Source organism: Pelodiscus sinensis, chromosome 1 (assembly GCF_049634645.1).
Source record: "Pelodiscus sinensis isolate JC-2024 chromosome 1, ASM4963464v1, whole genome shotgun sequence".
NCBI lineage: Eukaryota > Metazoa > Chordata > Testudines > Trionychidae > Pelodiscus > Pelodiscus sinensis.
Genome location: NC_134711.1, coordinates 327,749,067 through 327,768,092, shown reverse-complemented (window position 1 = coordinate 327,768,092; position 19,026 = coordinate 327,749,067). Strand labels below are relative to the sequence as shown.

The 19,026-nt window shown below is 48.7% G+C and overlaps 2 protein-coding genes across 2 annotated transcripts; both read left to right on the top strand.

Moving 5' to 3' along the window:
- The first annotated feature begins 229 nt into the window (after positions 1-229).
- LOC102463434 (olfactory receptor 51G2-like) lies at positions 230-1,165 on the top strand. Its single transcript, XM_006113132.3, has one exon. It carries the CDS (start codon positions 230-232, stop codon positions 1,163-1,165), a length of 936 nt encoding a protein of 311 aa, XP_006113194.3.
- Positions 1,166-16,422: 15,257 nt separating this feature from the next.
- Positions 16,423-17,391, top strand: LOC106732351 (olfactory receptor 51G2-like). The gene has a single exon (XM_014575983.2). The coding sequence runs from the start codon at positions 16,456-16,458 to the stop codon at positions 17,389-17,391; it is 936 nt and encodes a 311-aa protein (XP_014431469.1). The 5' UTR covers positions 16,423-16,455.
- Positions 17,392-19,026: the final 1,635 nt, after the last annotated feature.

Here is a 19,026-nt window from a genome sequence, read left to right as displayed (position 1 = left end):
AGTGAAGATTGTCAAGGAACCATTTAAATCTGACTTATTTAGACCAGAAAATATGTGTCACCTGTGGGTGTAAATGCAAATATAAGTTGTCTGATTTTCCACAAACTCATGGAAGTCGTTCAATGTCCATTCAGCTCAGAAAGATGTCATGTTAAATAGCATCTGGTCTCCTGATGTTTTTCTTTTCAGGAAGGAAAGGTCAGAACTCCTTGGACCTGCCCGGTATAGGATGTCCGCTGTTAATGACACCCAATCGCAATTTGCAGTGTTCCTTCTCACTGGGATACCTGGCCATGAACAAGCCCATGTCTGGATCGCTATCTCCTTCAGCATCATGTATGCTATTTCAATAGTAGGAAATGCAGCCATTATATTCTTTATAAAAACAGATCCTAGCCTCCATGAGCCCATGTACATTTTCCTTTCCATGTTGGCCGTAACAGACCTTGGCTTATCGATATCCACCATACCGACAATTCTGGGCTTTTACGTGTTTAACTCTAGGGAGATCATCATGGATGCCTGTTTTTCTCAGCTGTATTTTGTCCACTTATTTTCAATCACTGAATCCTCCATGCTCCTGTTGATGGCCTTTGACCGCTTCATCGCAATCTTTAACCCGCTGAGATATACCTCCATCTTAAGCCCGCGCAGAATAGCCAAGATGGGGCTGGTATTTGTGGTGAGAGGGGTGGTTGTAACAGTTCCATTTCCCGTTCTTCTGAGACGGTACCAATACTGCCAAACCAACATCCTGTCCCATTGCTACTGTCTAAACCAGGATGTCATGAAGTTGTCTTGTTCAGATATAAGAGTCAGCAGCTTCTACGGCTTGTTTGTTGTAATCTCCACTGTGGCATTGGATGCGCTGCTCATTGTTGTCTCCTATGTGATGATCCTCAAGACAGTGCTGGGCATTGCATCCCGCATCGAGAGCCTCCGGGCCCTGAACACCTGCGTCTCCCACATCTGTGCCGTTGTGCTCTATTACACACCAATGTTGGGTCTGCCTGTGCTACACAGATTCGGGGACAGCTCTACTCACTTGCTTCAGACCCTCCTGGGCTACATCTACCTGATGGCTCCACCTCTGATGAACCCAATTGTGTACAGCATCAAAAGCAAACATCTTCGTGCAAGGATCATCAGGGTGTTCGTCAAATGAAGGGTCAGTTTATTGCCCAGCTCCATGGCTGGTGACATGGGACACAAAAAACACTTGGGTTGACACATCCATATATTCGATTCTGCATACTTTTCCTCCGAGGCTCCTCTCCTTCCTGATGTCTTTGCTTAAGGCTGCACCTCGACTACTCCCCTTTTACCGAAACTCTGTTCCCTGTTCAGAGAGGAAATAATAGCCGGGTCATGGTACTCTGAGGAGCCCCAGGCCTTCTACATTTTGCCCCCAAGATGCACATCCCACGGAGGGTGACGAGTCCACAGCTCCCTAAAGCAACCTGAACTGCTATGTTGGTCTCACCATGGGCCATCTGGCCTGGGTTGGAGGCAAAGCATCAGGGAAAGGGAATGTGGGTAAGGTTTTTTGGGAAGAGACAGGGCACATAAAGGGAGTCAGGGAGTGGCAAGTTTGGGACACATCTCACCCCTGCAAACAAGGCAGTGACAATGTGCTTTTTGACTATACACCTCTTACTTTAAGGAGGACAGCAGAGCGCGGGAAACAAACACCTAAAAGAGAAGAAACTGGAGTGTCCAATGGGATGTGCCTGACAATCACATCTTAGCACAGAGGGGTGTTGTTCCCAGTTGGAAAAGTGGGACAATTTTTAGACTCCTCCAAGATGGGACTTGGTTTAGACCATACAGCCCAGATGTACGGTGCCAGTCCTGTTTCTTCATGGTCAGCATCTGTCCTTGCTGAGGAGTAAATTGGTTAAGTTGAATCCGAGGTAACAATCCATGCAAGACATGTGATTCATAGATCTAGAAGTTTTCAGGCCAGAAGGAGCCATAATCTACTCCCTACCTTTTCAAATGGGGTGTGTGGGCATCTCTGGGGATATGTGGCCTGTACAGAGGTTGGGAGTGAGAAGGTTTTGGAAAAAAAACCCTTCCTCTTTGCACATTGCCCTACTCCAGACAATTCCCGTGTGCAGATCGGGGCTTGTTTTTGAGTCTACATGGCACTGTGTATTTTGTTAGCTTTTTGATAAGATTGCCTCGCAATTGTTTGGGCTGTTCCCCCTCTGGCACTCCCAGTGCACAAGATGGAGGCCCACACAAGACCTTAAATCCCTTGCCTCTCTAGCAGGGGTGGGGAACCTTTTTTAGGTTGGAGGCCACTGACCGAGAGTAAAATCAGACGCACACAAGTGAGAAGGAAAAACAAACCAAAACAAATGCTTAAGTGGTGCCTGAGTAGGAGAGAGACCCACCCCACATTCCCAACACACACCAGAGCCTAGAACGGAGCCAGGGTGGCAGATTCTGTGTGCTCCAGCCTTGGTGGGTCTGGATTTCCTAGTGCTGTGGGCTTCCTAGTGCTGTGAGAGGCAGCCCTGAGCCTCAGAGGCCAGATCCAAGCAAAGCAAGGCTCGCATCCAGCTCCAAGGCGTGAGGTTCCCCGCCCTACTCCTTAGGCTCTGCATACAGAAAAGCTCCCCAGATGCACTGGTTCTGGAAGATAGGCTGCCACCTATCAAGTGATTTTTTTTAATGATCCCTGAAAACCCAGGGAGGAACACTTCCTCAGGGATACACCAAGCTCTTCTGCCACAAAAGAGCTCAAAAAAAGAAACAAAAGAAAACACACTGTGCCAAACTCTCAGGATGGGCAGGCACACATTGGCTGTGTCTAGACTGGAAAGTTTTTCCTCAAAATCAGATGATTTTGCAGAAAAACTTGCCAGCTGTCTAAACTGGCCGTTTGAATTTCCGCAAGAACACTGATGGTCTCATGTAAGATCGTCAGTGTTCTTGCGGAATTACGGTGCTGCTCCCGTTCGGGCAAAAGCCGTATTGCGCAAATCATTTGTGCAAAAGGGCCAGTGTAGGCAGCACAGTACTGTTTTCCGCAAAAAAGCCCCAATCGCAAAAATGGCGATCGGGGCTTTTTTGCGGAAAACCGTGTCTAGATTGTCCACGGACGCTTTTCCGCAAAAAGTGCTTTTGCGGAAAAGCGTCCTGCCAATCTAGACACGATTTTTCCGAAAATGCTTTTAACGGAAAACTTTTCCGTTAAAAGCATTTCCGGAAAATCATGCCAGTCTAGACGTAGCCATTCAGTCCTCCTGTTTCCTCCCAGGAAACAAAAATCAAATCATTGCCTTACAAATTACTGTATTAATTAAAACCCAAAAGAGATCCTTAATAAAACACACTGGATTGTTAGGCGTTACAGAGCAACTGAGGAAAACAAATTGAAACACAGAGAACAGATTATCTCTGGGTACAGCTTAGTAAATGGGGAGCACATGGATTTTACACAGAGAAGCTTAATCAAACAACCAAAACAAAGAAAAATACCCTGATCACGATGAAACATACAGTCCTCTCTCTACCCATGTCCCATGCCCCGTATTCCTTGTAAGCAAAATTCTGTCTGATTGCTTCATATTGCTTCCTCCAGCTCTGGTTTATACTTGCACAAAGGAAGAAGCAGCTAAATATCTCAATACAATTCAAATGTCAATATTGGGGTTCCTGTCAACAACCCCCTAGCAACCTGAGTGTCACCCTTTAGTCAGAAGGGCCTGCTGAACCCTGCAGAGAAGGTGCTGTGAGTGGCTGTCTCGGAAGGTGCTGCCTGGGATGGAGCCCAGTAAACAGACAGTGGGACCGAAGAGATGCAGAGTGATCTGGCCTGGCTGTGTGGCCTGGACTGACACACGCACACGCTGCTCAGGCTGTCTCTACACCCGCCACAGATCTGTAATAGCCCACTCAGCAAGAGTCTGGGACTGTGACAGCCAGAGAAGTGCACTCTGGGAGATGGGATGAATGGGAGCAGAGTAAAGGCCAGTTAGGCAGGTGTCCTTTATGTCTGTGTCCTTTGTGAAATGATTGTATTCACTTTTAGTCTGTGAAACCCTGTTGCTTAATTGGTTGAGTAAAGGACTGTTAATTGGAACGTCATCAATTCGATGTGTTTTAGTTGTCATGGTTAGTTTGGCATTAGAGGCCACTGTCACTGGCAGAAGATTATTCCTGGAGATTCCCAAGGCACGGCATTCAGTATGTACAGAGCCAGCCAGGTGGAGGCACCGCCATTGTATATTTCTTTAGCAGCAAGGGGGTGGATCGGGGATCCCCAACTATCCAACACCACCCCAGCGCTACTCAGGATCTTCTTTAGTGTTAACAACATTCAGCACCCAGGCACACAGGGGTGTGTGGCCTGCTCCCCAGTAACCCAGGGAAGAACGAGGGCGTTACAGTTGTTTCCAGGGGGACCCAAACTTTTCCTTTCACCTACAAACTCTGTCCATTTCCTGACCTGCTGGCAAGGCTGCATCCCAGCACAGGGCTCATACTCCTCACTTGGAGGCAATGGAAAAAATCCTGCCCCACACATCGCTTCCCCTTTCTCCTTTCCTCGCGGTGATCTGATGGGGATTCACTGCCCTCCGGGGGGCTGAGTGCAGTCTGGCTTTGTTCTGGCTCCCCAACATGTCACACTGGTTCAGTTCCTACTCAGCATAACACATGAGGTATTGTATCCTAGGGATTGGGTGAACCTTGACCCAGAGCAGACAACCCTCAGCCCCGTGTCTTCCACCCGAGGCCCCGCTCCCAAGCTGCCACCCACAGCAGCAGAGGTTCAGCTCTTCCTCCCCCCTGCAAGCCACTCCCCACACTGCAGGGACAGGTTCCCAGACCCCTGCCCAAATCCTGGAGCACAGCAAGAGCAGGCTCCATGTGACGTTAGAAATACTAAGTGGAAACCTGTTTTAAGAATGAAACAACGAGGAGTCCTGTGGCACCTTAGGGTATGTCTAGATTACAGGGTTTTGTCGACAGAAGTTTTGTCAACAGATACAGTCAACAAAGCTTCTGTCGACAAAGAGCGTCTAGACTGCAGCCAGTTCTGTCTACAAAGCAAGCCGCTTTGTCGACATAACAGTGTGGACGTAAAGGACAGCGTAGATGCAATAATGCCTTCTATCGACAGAACTCTGTCAACAAAAGGTGTTATTCCTCGTAGAATGAGGTTTACATACGTCGACAAAACTGCTAAGTTTTGTCGACGTTATGTCGACATAACTCAAAGGCAGTGTGGACGCAGGTATAGTTTTGTCGACAAAAGTCCACTTTTGTCGACAAAACCCTGTAGTCTAGACACACCCTTAGAGACAAACAGATTCATTTGGGCTCAGGCTTTTTTGGGTCAAAGCCCACTTCATGTGATGCAAGAAATGTTTTTGCCTGAGTGGATGTGTGGGCAGAGTTGGCAATGCCGGGGTTTCTTTCAGGGATTGGTTCCTGGGCTGGTGTTTCTGTAGTATGGTGGATGGCAGCTAGCAAGTGTTGGCTTAGGGTGGGGGCAGTTTGTCAGCAAGGACTGGCCTGTTTCCCAAGGACTGTGGGGCTGTCTACACTGGCCACTTGAATTTCCACAAGAACACTGACGATCTCATGTAAGAAATCAGTGCTTCTTGCAGAAATACTATGCTGCTCCCGTTCGGGCAAAAGTCCTTTTGCGCAAAAGCTTTTGCACAAAAGGGCCAGTGTAGACAGCCCAGATTTCTTTTGTGCAAAAGCGTCCGTGCCAATCTAGACGCTCTTTTCCGCAAATGCTTTTAACAGAAAAGCTTTTCCGTTAAAATCATTTTCGGAAAATCATGCCAGTCTAGATGTAGCCTGAGAGTGAGGGATGGTTTTCCTGGAGCAGTTGCAGGTCATGGATGTGCTGGAGGGGTTTTAGCTGGGGGCTGGAAGTGGTGACAAGTGATGTTTTGTTATTTTCCTTGTTCTGGAGGAAGTGGGGAATGGGAGAGAAGAGACGACTTCTGACAAACATGGGCCAGGTCAGATTGGCAGAGACCTCGGGGGCAGGGTGTCACTTGATGGTTTCACCTAGCGTAAATGGTGGGTTCTCTGTAATGTGGGTTCTCTGTAATGGTGGGTTCTCTGTAATGTGATTCCATGATTTGAGGATTTCAGGGACTCAGACTATGGGTGTAGGATAGGAGTGTGTGGGGGGGGGAGGAGTTGAGGGTCTGTGTCCTGCAACATGCAGGAAGTCAGACCAGATGATCATGACAGTCCCTCCTGCTCTTAAAGTTTGAGTCAATGAGACCTGCCTTTTGGCTGCTCTTGGACTCCTGATCCAGCTCTGCCCCAAGTCTCTGACTGCTGGCCATGACCGCCAAGCTTTGAGTCTAATGGGGCTTTGTCTAATGGAGGCTCTTCCTGCCAAAACCCCCTGCTCAGCCATCAGCATAGAGACTCCGAGAGGCAGGAGGCCTCACAAAAGAATGGCCCAGGTCAGATGGGGTCAGTCTCAGAGCAATCCCCAGGCACCTTCCCGAACAGCCTTTTGTCATATCACCCCCACCCCCAAACACCCCTGCAAGGCTCACGTCCTGCCCCCATCCCACCCCTTGGGGCACATGTACAATCAGCATCCAGAGCTCTCCAATGAGCTACAGAGCTAGCACTGCTCCTAGCCACCATCCAGCAAGGGCGTGAGAAGCCCTGGTACATTAGAGAGACTCAGGGACTGTCCAGAGACAAGAATTACAGAGAAGCAGCACAACTAGAAGCAGCTGACTAGAGACATATTGGTCTGGTCTTAGAGAGAACAAAAGGGCCTGATCCTCCCCTGTCAATAATAACCCACTCGGCCAATCAGCATCCAGATTCTGGGAGCTGGAAGGCAGAGGGATCTCAGCAGAAGTCCAAAACGATAACCCTGGTTACCTCTGGCTCTGAGCACTCTGCCAGCCCCACTTCTGTGTGAGGGCCTCCTCCAGCAACAGCAATTCCCAACACCCAAAGAGCCCTGCTTGGTGGAGGAGGGTGAATGGAAAAGGGGGGAAGACGCAAGAGAATACGAGACTGAGGGCGGGTAGGAGGCTAGGAAAGCCAGACTGGACAGGCTCCAAACCTCTCTGAGCCCATGACCTTTTCACCAAGCCCGGCACAATCAGCAGCAGGGAGGAGAAAATGCCGATGAGGTTCCTCCTCCTGCCAAGCCCCTTCATCCTAATTCTCCATCAGTCCCCCGGAAGAGACACTGAGAAGGAGCCTCACTGCTTCAGGGCCATGGGAATCTCTGAAGTTGCCCCCTGCCTTGTGCGTCTGTCTTCATTGGCTGCTGTCAGGGTCTCTCTGTGAGGTCATCACTTTCCCCCAATGAGCTGAAGTCCTGCAACAGGCCTTTGTGATGTCACTGCCACTCCCACCCTCTCCAGCAAGGTTCTCCTGGAGCACCTCACCAAATAGCAGCTGAGTCTTGGGACCAAGCTGGCTGGCCAGTGACGCCCCAGAGGCTGCTCTCTCAGCCCCACTCAGCATTTGGTTAATTAATGGAGTTTAAGGCCAGAAGGGCCAATTAGAGCATCAAATCTGATCCCTGCCTGTCCCAGCCCTTCTGTATCTCACAGTAGCTAAGCTCTCACCCAAGCACGCACCAGAAAGTCAGCTCGGCTGCATAAGAAGTTGCCAAACAATGGAGAAGCGGTCACTTGGTTTTGGTCGTTTGTTCATATGGTGAATCATCCACACCGTGAAATATTTATGCCTTATTTCTAATCCGGATTTGTCTGTTTCCACCTGCCAGCCATTGGTCTTGTTCTGCCTTTTTCTGCAACAATGAACAGCCCTTGAATCCCATCTGTTTTCTCTCCAGGAAGGCACATGGGACATGGCTGCACTCAAGAGTTACTTCAAAATATAGGGCTTGTTATTATAAGAACATAACATAAGAACATAAGAACGGCCATACTGGGTCAGACCAAAGGTCCTTCTAGCCCAGTATCCTGTCTGCCGACAGTGGCCAGCAGCAGGTGCCCCAGAGAGGGTGGACCGAAGACAATGATCAAGCGATTTGTCTCCTGCCATCTCTCTCCAGCCTCCGACAAACAGAGGCCAAGGACACCATTTTTATCCCCTAGCTAATAGCCTTCTATGGACCTAACCTCCATGAAATTAACTAGCTTCTCTTTAAACTCTGGTATAGCCCTAGCCTTCACAGCCTCCTCTGGCAAGGAGTTCCACAGGTTGACTACATGCTGTGTGAAGAAGAACTTTCTTTTATTAGTTTTAAACCTGCTACCCATTAATTTCATTTAGTGTCCTCTAGTTCTTCTATTTAGGGAACTAATAAATAACTTTTCTTTATCAGCCCTCTCCACACCACTCACGTTATTTTATTCTGAAATAACAACTCCTGCTTGGGCAGAAGAACAGGGCTATCTCCAAATCGTTATTTCAGGGGTTATTATTTGGAAAGAACTTATTTCGAAATAACTCCCTAGTGTAGACAGGCCCCTACTTACTGCAATCACGTCACCGCTCAGCCTTCTCTGGTGGAAGCTAAACAGAAGGGAGTTTTCCTTCAGTCCTCAAAGCATTGGACTCCTTATGGCCTCATCCCCAGTTTTGCAACATCAGCGTTAGTGTTTCCCCTACCGCAAGCTGCAGCCTCCAGTCTCAGGCTCACAGATGCCGTGTTCCCTCCCGGCCCTGCTCACTCCTGTGCTCATGTGTCTAGTGATGGCTGTAGCCATGCTCCCCACAGCTTTGCCGAGGGAGTGCCAGGGGAGCAGCTTGCCCAGAGTTCCCCCTGAATCCATTCCAGAGTCACTGCTGGCCAGGTACAGCTCCCCATTCCAGGGGCTGTGTCCTGTGGGCTTTGGGGTGGGGTAGGACCTTGCCTTTGGCTCTCGGAAAACCTGTTCTGTTCGCATGGCACCAGCTTCCCAGTGGATACAGATCACTTCAGGTCACTGCCCCGGCCTCAGCCTGATTTCCCGCTTCACTTGTATTTTGTCACCCACACACGTCACCAGCAGCGATTTCATGTTTTCTTCCACTTCATTGGCAACAATCCTTGAACCAGTGAGGGTATGTTCCACGTGGTGTTCAGATAGTTCGGAATAACTACGTAGTTCGAACTATCTAGCCCATGCTGCGTGTAGCCGCGCGGCACGGGGTTCGCACTAGCCGGCTTTTAAAAATGGCGGAGTCGGCTTTATGCTAATGAAGCCCGGGAAATTCAAATCCCGGGCTTCATTAGCAAGTTCGGTATGCATACATTACCCCGCTAGTTCGAACTAGCGGGGTAGTGTAGACATACCCTTAGCTCCTGAGAGCCTCTTTAGTCCCTAGTGCCAACCACCTGCCTTCTCTGAATCTTTTCCACTCCCACTGGCTGCTCCTTGAGATGTCCCCAAAACCGGACAGACTATCCAGGACAGACCTTCTGGTCCTCAGGGCGTTCTGGCCCCCTCAACTTCCCCAAGCCTGCTGGGCCATTCTGTATGTCCGTAGGCCTGAAGTGGTTGACACTGATTCCCGGAGCCTCGCTGGCCTCGGTCCCTGCCCCCTCCTTCGGGGCGGGCACCCTCCCTTTTTCAAGTCTGTGCCCGTTTCCCAGGATGCCAGCACCTGTGCTCCATGGCTCCTCCTTCCCTCCTCCAGTGTGCCCATCAGAAACTCCCGCACTTGCACAGATGGCGGCTGCCGCCGAGCAGGCTCAGCAGAGCCGCTTGCATCCTGCGGTGCCAAGGCCGCCCAGCACCCAAGTATGGGGCGTGGGGCTTGCCTTTTCAGCCCCCGCTACCCCATCACAAGAACATACCAACTGAAGTATCAGAGGGTAGCCATGAGAGTCTGAATCTGCAAAAGTGAATTCTCAAAGGCGAATCTGAACTTCAAGAACAGACTTCAAAGAGAAACTGCTGAGCTCCAGTTCATCTGCAAATTTGACACCATCATTTTAGGATTAAACAAAGACTGCAAATGGCTATCCAACTACAGAAGCAGTTTCTCTTCTCTCGGTGGTCACACCTCCACATCAGCTGCTAGAAGAGTGCCTCATCCTCCTTGACTGAACTGACCTTCTACTACACATCAGTGTTGGGGCTGCCTGTGGTACACAGATTTGGGAACAGCTCTACTCACTTGCTTCAGAACCTCCTGGGCTACATCTGCCTGATGGCTCCACCTGTGATGAACCCAATCATGTACAGCGTCAAAAGCAAACACCTTCGTGCGAGGGTCATCAGGGTGTTTGTCAAGTGAAGGGTCCATTCATCACCCAGCTCTAGGGCTGGTGACACGGGAGACAAAACACTTGTGTTGACACAGCCCCATATTCCATCCTGGATCCTTTTCCTCTGAGGCTCCTCCCTTCCCTCATCTCTTCGCTCAAGGCTGCACCCTGACTACTTCCCTGTAGATGAGACTGTGCTCCCTAAGCACTGTGAAGTCCAGAGCCGGGTCATGGTACTCTTAGGAGCCGCAGGCCTTCCACATTTTGCCCCTAAGATGCACATATGAGGGAAGGTGGTGAGTCTTCCCTCACCACCCTCAATCTAGCCCTAGAGACTAAAACTCCCAGGATGCCATGGGAAAAAGGAAGGAAACTGTTGCACCCTTCCAGACAGTGCAGGGGAAGGATGCTCCAATTTGGGGAGAAGAGCCAGATTGCTGGTGTGGAGCCTTTTCCAGTCTGGGAGCTGCCGAGAGACCTCTGGAGCTCAGCTCTAGCAGGCTGCTCCAGGGGCTGTTGGGGATTCTGCCTGGAGGGACAGACTTTGTCTGTGTCTATGGCTGGGAAGTGATCTGCCCAGGGAACCAGAGCAGCTGGACAGCCTGGCCTGGCCTGGCTGTGTGTCATGGACTGACACACACACACCCTGCTCAGGCTGTTCCCAGTCCTGCTGCAGATCTGCAAGCGCCCACGCCAGCAAGTGTCTAGGACTGTGGGAGCCAGAGGAGTGCACGCTGGGAGGTGGGATGAATGGGGACAGGATAAATGGCCGTTACACACGTTTCCTTTATTTCTGTGTCCTTTGTGAATTGGTTTTATTCACTTTTCGGCTGAGAAACCCTGTTGCTTTAAGTGGTTGAGTAAAAGTGTGTTAATTCTCATGTAATCCATTTGATGTGTATTAGTTATCATAGCTGGTTTGGAGTTAGATCCAGATTATTACTGGAATAAGGTGGCTCCCAAGGTGCACCTGTACAGAGCCAGCTAGGTGGAGGCCCCGCCGTTGTATATTCCTTTAGCAGCAAGGGGGTGGATCAGGGATCCCCAACTATCCAACTCAGGAGAGTTGGACTCAGGATCCCTTTTAAGGTTAAAATCACCTGGCACCCAGGCACACAGGGGAGTGTGACCTGCTCCCGAGTAACCTGGGGAGGAACGAGGGGGTTCCAATTGTTCCAGGGGGATCCCCATTTTTCCTTTTCCCTAATAAACTCTGCCCTTGCTCTGACCTGCCGGCGAGGCTGCATCCCAGCATGGGGCTCACGCTCCTTGCTTGGAGGCAGCTGGAATATCCAGCCCCACACACATCGCTTCCCCTTTTTCCTTCCCTCACCGTAATCTGATGGGGATTCCCTGCTTTCCATGGGGCTGGGTGCAGCCTGGCTTTGTTCTGACTCCCCATCATGTCACACTGCTTCAGTTCCCACTTGGAATAACACATAAGGTCTTATATCCTAGGGAGTGGTAAGGAGGGATAAGATAAAGGTCTATAAAAGCTGCAGTGGTGTGGAGAAAGTGAATCTCACACTGTTCCTTCCCCCATTCATGTAACACAGCAACCAAGGGTCACCCATAAAGTTAATGAGAGGAGGTTTAAAACAAACAAAAGGAATTACTTCCTCACTCAATGCATAATTAGCCTGGGGAACTCCTAGACAGGGGATGTTGTGAAGGCCAAAATAATAACTAGGTCCCCAAAACAATTCGATAGTTCTTGGAAGATGCCTCTATCATTGGCTATTAGCCAAAATGGTCAAAAACACCCACCATCTTCTGTCTCAGAGCATCTGACTTTCAGAAGATGGGAGCAGACAACGGAGCAGGAATCACATGATAAGTGCCCTTGTCTATTGCAGACAAGCCTTTTCCATGGGAACCATCTGTTATAGGGGTGTTGTAGCCATCCCTTGAGACATCTGTGGCAGGGTGACCGCATGTCCTCTTTGGGCTGGGACAGTCCCTTTCTTATTCCCTCTCCCTGCCACCTCTAGTATTTCTTTTCAAAGGAAGGTATTTGACCCGCTTCCTCTTGCTGCCGTGATCAGTGGGAAGGGCAAAGAGGACAGCAGCCCGCGTGTGTGGAAAAAGCAGGGCAGTAGGCAGTGGAGGAAAGTTCTGGGGAAACGCGTGGCGATTCCAGACCCCAAAAGTGAGTGAGATAGAGCTAGGGGTGGAGGTGAGGGTTCCAGCCAAAGGTCACAGCCTATTGAGATCTGAGTGGGCTCCCGTAGCGTTCCAAAGAGGTGGGACAGTCTCACATGGACGCGCTTGGGTGAGTAGCTGCACGTCTCCATTATTGTCATTGGGAAATAGGCTGACCCGAGATGGCTGTTCTGGATGGGAGGCTGCACGGGGAGGAGAGGGGATAGCACTGCCGTCTAGGGATGTGGTTCTCTGCCACGAGGAACAGAGGTGCATGGGTGGAGCTGGAGCTTGGCTGGGAAGAGGAGGGCTTTCTTTCGCTGCATGAAACATTTTCACCCAGACTAAAATGCTTCCTTTTCATTCACTTTTATGGGCTGAGTTTTCATCGGAAACGGATCCTTTATCTCTGAAGGCTCAGCTGCCGGGAGGCTGCCGATTGGCATCACTGACCAGGACAAGACACACCCTGGCAGTACTGACCCGCCTGTGCTAGCAACGAGCTGGAGAGGGTCCTAAAGCAGCTGTGGAGCCCCAGAGATTGTGGGTGGCTGGGCCTAGTTCCTAGAGGAGCTTTGTGCATAAGTTTGGGGATTCCTGGATCCTGGGTCCCCTTCTTCATTCTTCAGGGAACAGAGAAGGATCTCCCCTCCTGGAACAATTGGAGGGAATTTTCCATGCAGAGATTCCTGGTGGACTCTCTCTTCTCTGCTTGCAGCTCGGATTTGTAATTCAAGAAGGGGGGCGGCTGGGGAGAAATCTGGTTGTTTATTATTAGTATTAGAATTATTTCAGCAAGATCACAGCCATGACAGTATCATGGCTACCGCTCAGCCATCCCTCAGGGAGTCATGTGACTAAACTGAACCAAAAACCCCCCAGAGCTGACAAGTCCAGATTCCTGGTACAGACCCTATAGCAGGGCTGGTGCTGCAGGCCAGTTGCTTAGCATCAGCCCTCATCCCCTGGCATTTGGCCTCCTTCCATTTGCCATTGGCTGTGACGGAGTTAAAGCTGGTGCACACGAAGCCAAGCAGCTGAGGTTCCCTGATGGCCAAGTGGCCCCCAAGGGAAGGTACAAACATGCTGCATAAAGGCCATTGCCTTCGTATCTGAATACACACTGCCTGCTGCCCGTGCAACCTCTCTGGTGACGTCTTGTCCCTGAAGCAGAAGACCTCTGGTGCCAGCGGCTCCCTTCTTGCAGGAACTGGGTACGTTGGCAGGTTTCACTATCTGTAACATGCCAAGTGCAGGGCGAAGGCTGCAGGCTGTTTGCATTGGCAGCTGTTCTGTGCAGCAGCAGAAGACTCAGCTGGGCTGTCTGGGGTGACTCAGTGATGGGGTGGAGGGCAGGCAGCACTAGGTAGTTTGGGAACCCTCCCCTCCATCTGTCCAACCTCCACAGGGAGCTGTACAAGCAACATAGAAATCTGGCATTTAAAGCCATCTCAGCATGTTAAACCCCCGATGACCCAAGCCAGGATTTCAAAAGGGCTCCCATTTTATAAGGTGCCATGTGCTCTGGGCCCGATCCTGGCAGGGTCTGAACAAGAGGGGACCCCACGGAATATGGGCAATTCTGAGAAATTTAATCACTAAATGCATTTTGAATAGTTTTATTGTCTGGCTCGATTCTGAGGTCAAGAACTCAGAGCTGCATGGCGCTGTGGTAACTGTTCTGTTTCCTGACTAGCTGAGGGCACCCAGGCTCCGTTCCTGTGGATGCTCCTCAGAGTCACAGGGCTACCGGCATCTCTGCCCCCTCTGGTCTCTGAGTGACAGAGTCACCGTCAGGGCTTGTACCCATCTCTCTCATGGGTCCCTTTCGACTGGGCCCTGTCCCACAGCATACTGTGGGTCTAATATCCTTACATGGGAGCTGTGGGAAGGTTTGGTCTCCGTGGTTCTTCTCTTTGGAAGGTTGCGACTAGTGAGACGTGTGACCAGCCAGCCTTCTAGAGCCAAATACTGGTCAGTCTGAGCAGCAGGAGTAAAACATAGCCTGGGAGAAGAAGACGTTTTCCAGCAACAGGCTGACGATGTCTCTGATCCAGGCTCCCATTGTGTTGAGGACCCAGGCGGGCCATGGGACTCATCATGCCTGAAGAAAAGGTGTGGGGTCACTGTATAGTGGATGAGAGCTGTGGGAATCAATATTTAAAATAGTCCCCAGTGCCTCATATTACTCCTTAAACGCCACAGGCTGACATAACTGACCCTGGGAAGCTGTCAGCTAGTCATCCAAAGACAGAAGAGACTGAATTTTTGTTTGCAGATGAGTGGCTGAATGAGGGTGGAGACGCTGCGACCTTTGCAGGCTCTGAAGAAATCCAGATAACAAGAACCACATTTGTAGTATCATTCTGACCTGAGAAATCATCTCTGAGGGTATGTCTACACTAGCCCCCTACTTCGAAATAGGGAGCTAGTGTAGACATACCCTGAGAGAAGATCACAGGGGACAGAATGGATTGACGTGTGTCCTAAGCTATAGATGTGTGAATGTGAAGCCCAAACTTTCCATTGTGTTACAGGTATCACAGACCAAACTTTCAAGCCATGCATGTGTATGGAAGGCCAGCAGCAGAGTTGTGGGAATCTCTAAAGGATGGAGCATTGTTAACTTTACTGCTTTAAAGCACTTGGCTTATAAATTATTTCATACATCCCTCACATCCAGTTGTCAATCAGTTTGCACAATTAACTCTTTGTTCTATGAACAGTTGTTTGATACTGGTTACTTGTAACTGGCCAGAAGACATAAGCTTTCACGGGGGGAAAAATACTTTGTCATGTGTATCTGACAAAGTGGCTTTTTTGTCACAAAAGCTTATATCCAAATAAATCTGTTAGTCTGTAAGGTACCACAGGACCCCTCGGTATACTTGCGGATACAGACTAACCCAGATCCCCCTCTGATACTTGACCAGAAAGTGTTTGTGACACTTACATTCTAGTTCATGAACACCATCCTTCTGCCCTTCCTGTTCCAGAAGTGCCCAAAAGACCTGAGAGACAAGAACCACTGGGTTTTGTTTCAGCAAAGACTAGAGCAGAGGAGCAGAAACAGGGAGTGTAACGTGGTTGTATGTAATTTACACACATAACCCATTATGAAAGCATGACAGAATTTTTTTCTCTCTTAGCTTGATATTAGCACAAGCCTAGTGTTAGCAATAGTTACCCATTTGTGATGCTCTCCCCACCCCGCCCCAGCTGACCTCGCTGTCTGTGTTAACTTGTAACTTGCCAAAAGTCTACAGACCCTTGCATGGGGAGAGGGTGCAGGTCCTGTGGGGAGAAGGCTGTAAGATGCTCCGATTCTCTACACTCAGCGAACATTTGCCATGCAAATACTTTAGCTTTTCTTTCAGGGAAAGTATCCCCATGAGCATTTTATAAGGAAAATTAATAGATCCTGCTTCTGATCCAATGCACACATCTGTATCTGGAGTGACTATATTTGCACTGAATGTTGCTGAATTCAGAACCCTGCCCTAAGAATGTATCCCATGTTCTGCAAAGAAGAAGCCTAATTTGAACATTGAGGAGTGGAGAAATTTTAAATAAATACATATAATGAGGCAATGAAACACATGTATAAAGTTTCAGTGGAGGACAGCTCAATAGAAAGACACTTCACCACACCCTTGCCATGTGATTACACACCTCACAAGAGGACACACTCACAAGTGGAGGCCCAGAAAGAGTGTTGGTGGGAAGGTCACTATAGTAAAACCACACAGAGCTCCAGCAAGTGGCAGAACTCAGATACAGAAGACAGGAAGGGTGCAGAGAGCTTATCAAGATTCACAGAGGATATGGATGTTTATATGGTTAACCAGTAAATACAATTACAGAAGCAAAGATTTGCTTTTAAATGTGTTGTAAGGGTTTTAAATCTTCCTGATTTGTATCAGGAACTATATATCTCTAGTCTAGTGAGGGAAAAGGTAAAATCAGTGGTGTAAAGGCAAAACAATGTTTGATGATACTCCACGAACTCCTGACACTCTCTCAACTTCAGTTCAGCATAGAAAGGTGTCTTGTTAAATATCATCTGGTCTCCTGATCTTTTTCTTTTCAGGAAGGAAAGCTCATAACTCCTTGGACCTGCCCAGTACAGAATGTCAGCTGTAAATGACACCCAAACAGAATTTGCAGTATTACTTCTCACTGGGATACCTGGTCACGAAGATGCCCATCTCTGGATCTCCATCCCCTTCAGCTTCATGTATACGATTTCGATAGTAGGCAATGCAGTCATTATGTTCTTTATAAAAACAGATCCAAGCCTCCATGAGCCCATGTACATTTTCCTTTCCATGTTGGCCCTCACAGACCTAGGTGTATCGATAGCCACCGTACCGACGATACTGGGCGTATTCTTGTTTAACTCTAGGGAGATCAGCTTCAATGTGTGTTTGGCCCAGTTGTTTTTCATCCACTCACTTTCGTTCATTGAATCTTCTGTGCTCTTGTCGATGGCCTTTGACCGGTTCATTGCAATCTGTAACCCGCTGAGATATGCTTCCATCTTAACCCTGCCGAGAATAGGCAAGATGGGGCTGGTGTTTGTGGTAAGAGGAGTGGTTGTAGCATTCCCACTCCCCCTTCTTCTGAAATGGTATCGATACTGTCGAGCCAATGTCCTATCCCATTGCTACTGTCTAAACCAGGATGTCATGAAGTTGGCTTGTTCAGACATAACAGTCAGCAGCATCTACGGCTTGTTTCTTGCAATCTCCACATTTGGTCTGGACTCGCTGCTCATCTTCCTCTCTTACGTGAAGATCTTCAAAACAGTGCTGAGCATTGCGTCCCGCAAGGAGAGCCTCCGGGCCCTGAACACCTGCGTCTCCCACCTTTGTGCTGTCCTGCTCTACTACACACCCATGTTCGGTCTGTCTGTGCTACACAGATTTGGGAACAGCTCTTTCCACTTGCTTCAGATCCTCCTAGGCTACGTCTACCTGCTGGTTCCACCCCTGATGAACCCAATCATCTACAGCGTGAAAAGCACACACCTTCGTGCGAGGATCATGAGGGCATTTGTCAAGTGAAGGGTCCGTTCATCACTCCAGGGCTGGTGACACAGGAGACAAAAAAAACTTGAGATGACACAGCCCCATATTTCATCCTGGATCCTTTTTCCCTGAGGCTCTTCCCTTTCCTCATCTCTTCACTCAAGGCTGCATAAGAACATAAGAACGGCCATACTGGGTCAGACTAAAGATCTATCTAGCCCAGTAGCCTGTCTGCCGACAGTGGCCAAACCAGGTGCGCCGGAGGGGGTGGACGAAAGACAATGATCAAGCGATTTATCTCCTGCCATCCTTCTCCAGCCTCTGACAAACAGAAGTTAGGGACACCATTTATATCTCCTGGCTAATAGCCTTTTATAGACCTAACCTCCATGAAACTGTCTAGCTGCTCTTGAAACTCTGTGATAGTCCTAGCCTTCACAGCCTCCTCTGGCAAGGAGTTCCACAGGTTGACTACATTCTGTGTGAAGAAGAACTTTCTTTTATTAGTTTTAAACCTGCTACCCATTAACTTCATTTGGTGTCCTCTAGTTTTTCTATTATGTGAACTGCTAAATAACTTTTCTTTATTCACCTTCTCCAAACCACTCATGATTTTATATACCTCTATCATATCCCCCCTCAGTCTCCTCTTTTCTAAACTGAAAAGTCCCAGTCGCTTTAACCTCTCCTCATATGGGACCCGTTCCAAACCCCTAATCATTGTAGTTGCCCTTTTCTGAACCCTTTCCAAGGCCAAACTAACTTTTTTGAGGTGAAGAGACCACATCTGTACACAGTATTCAAGATGTGGGCGTACCATAGTTGTATACAGGGGCAGTAAGATATTCTGTGTCTTATTTTCTATCCCTTTCTTAATAATTCCTAACATCCTATTTTCCTTTTTGACCGCCACTGCACACTGTGTCGAAGTTTTCAGAGAACTGTCCACGATAACTCCAAGATCTCTTTCCTGGTTTGTTGTAGCCAAATTAGCTCCCATCATATTCTATGTATAGTTGGGGTTATTTTTCCCGATGTGCATTACTTTGCACTTATCCACATAGATTTCATTTGCCATTTTGTTGCCCAATCACTCAGTTTGGTGAGATCTTCTTGGAGTCCCTCACAGTCTGCTCTGTCTTGACTATCCTAAACAGTTTAGTATCATCCTCAAACTTTACCACCTCACTGCTTACCCCTTTCTCCAGATCATTTATGAATAAGTTGAAAAGGATTGGTCCCAGGACTGACCCTTGGGGGACACCACTAGTTACCCCTCTCCATTCTGAAAATTTACCATTTATTCCTACCCTTTGTTTCCTGTCTCTTAACCATTTCTCAATCCAAGAAAGGACCTTCCCTCTTATCCCATGGCCATGTAATTTACACAAGAGCCTTTGGTGAGGGACATTGTCAAAGGCTTTCTGAAAATCTAAGTACACTCTATCTACTGGATCCCCCTTGTCCGCATGTTTGTTAACCCCTTCAAAGAACTCTACTAGATTAGTAAGACATTAGTTTACAGACATTAGGTTTACAGAAACCATGTTGACTTTTGTCCAACAAATTATGTTCTTCTATGTGCCTGACAATTTTATTCTTTGCTATTGTTTCGACTAATTTGACTGGTACTGAAGTTAGGCTGCATCTCAACTACTCCCCTTTAACTGA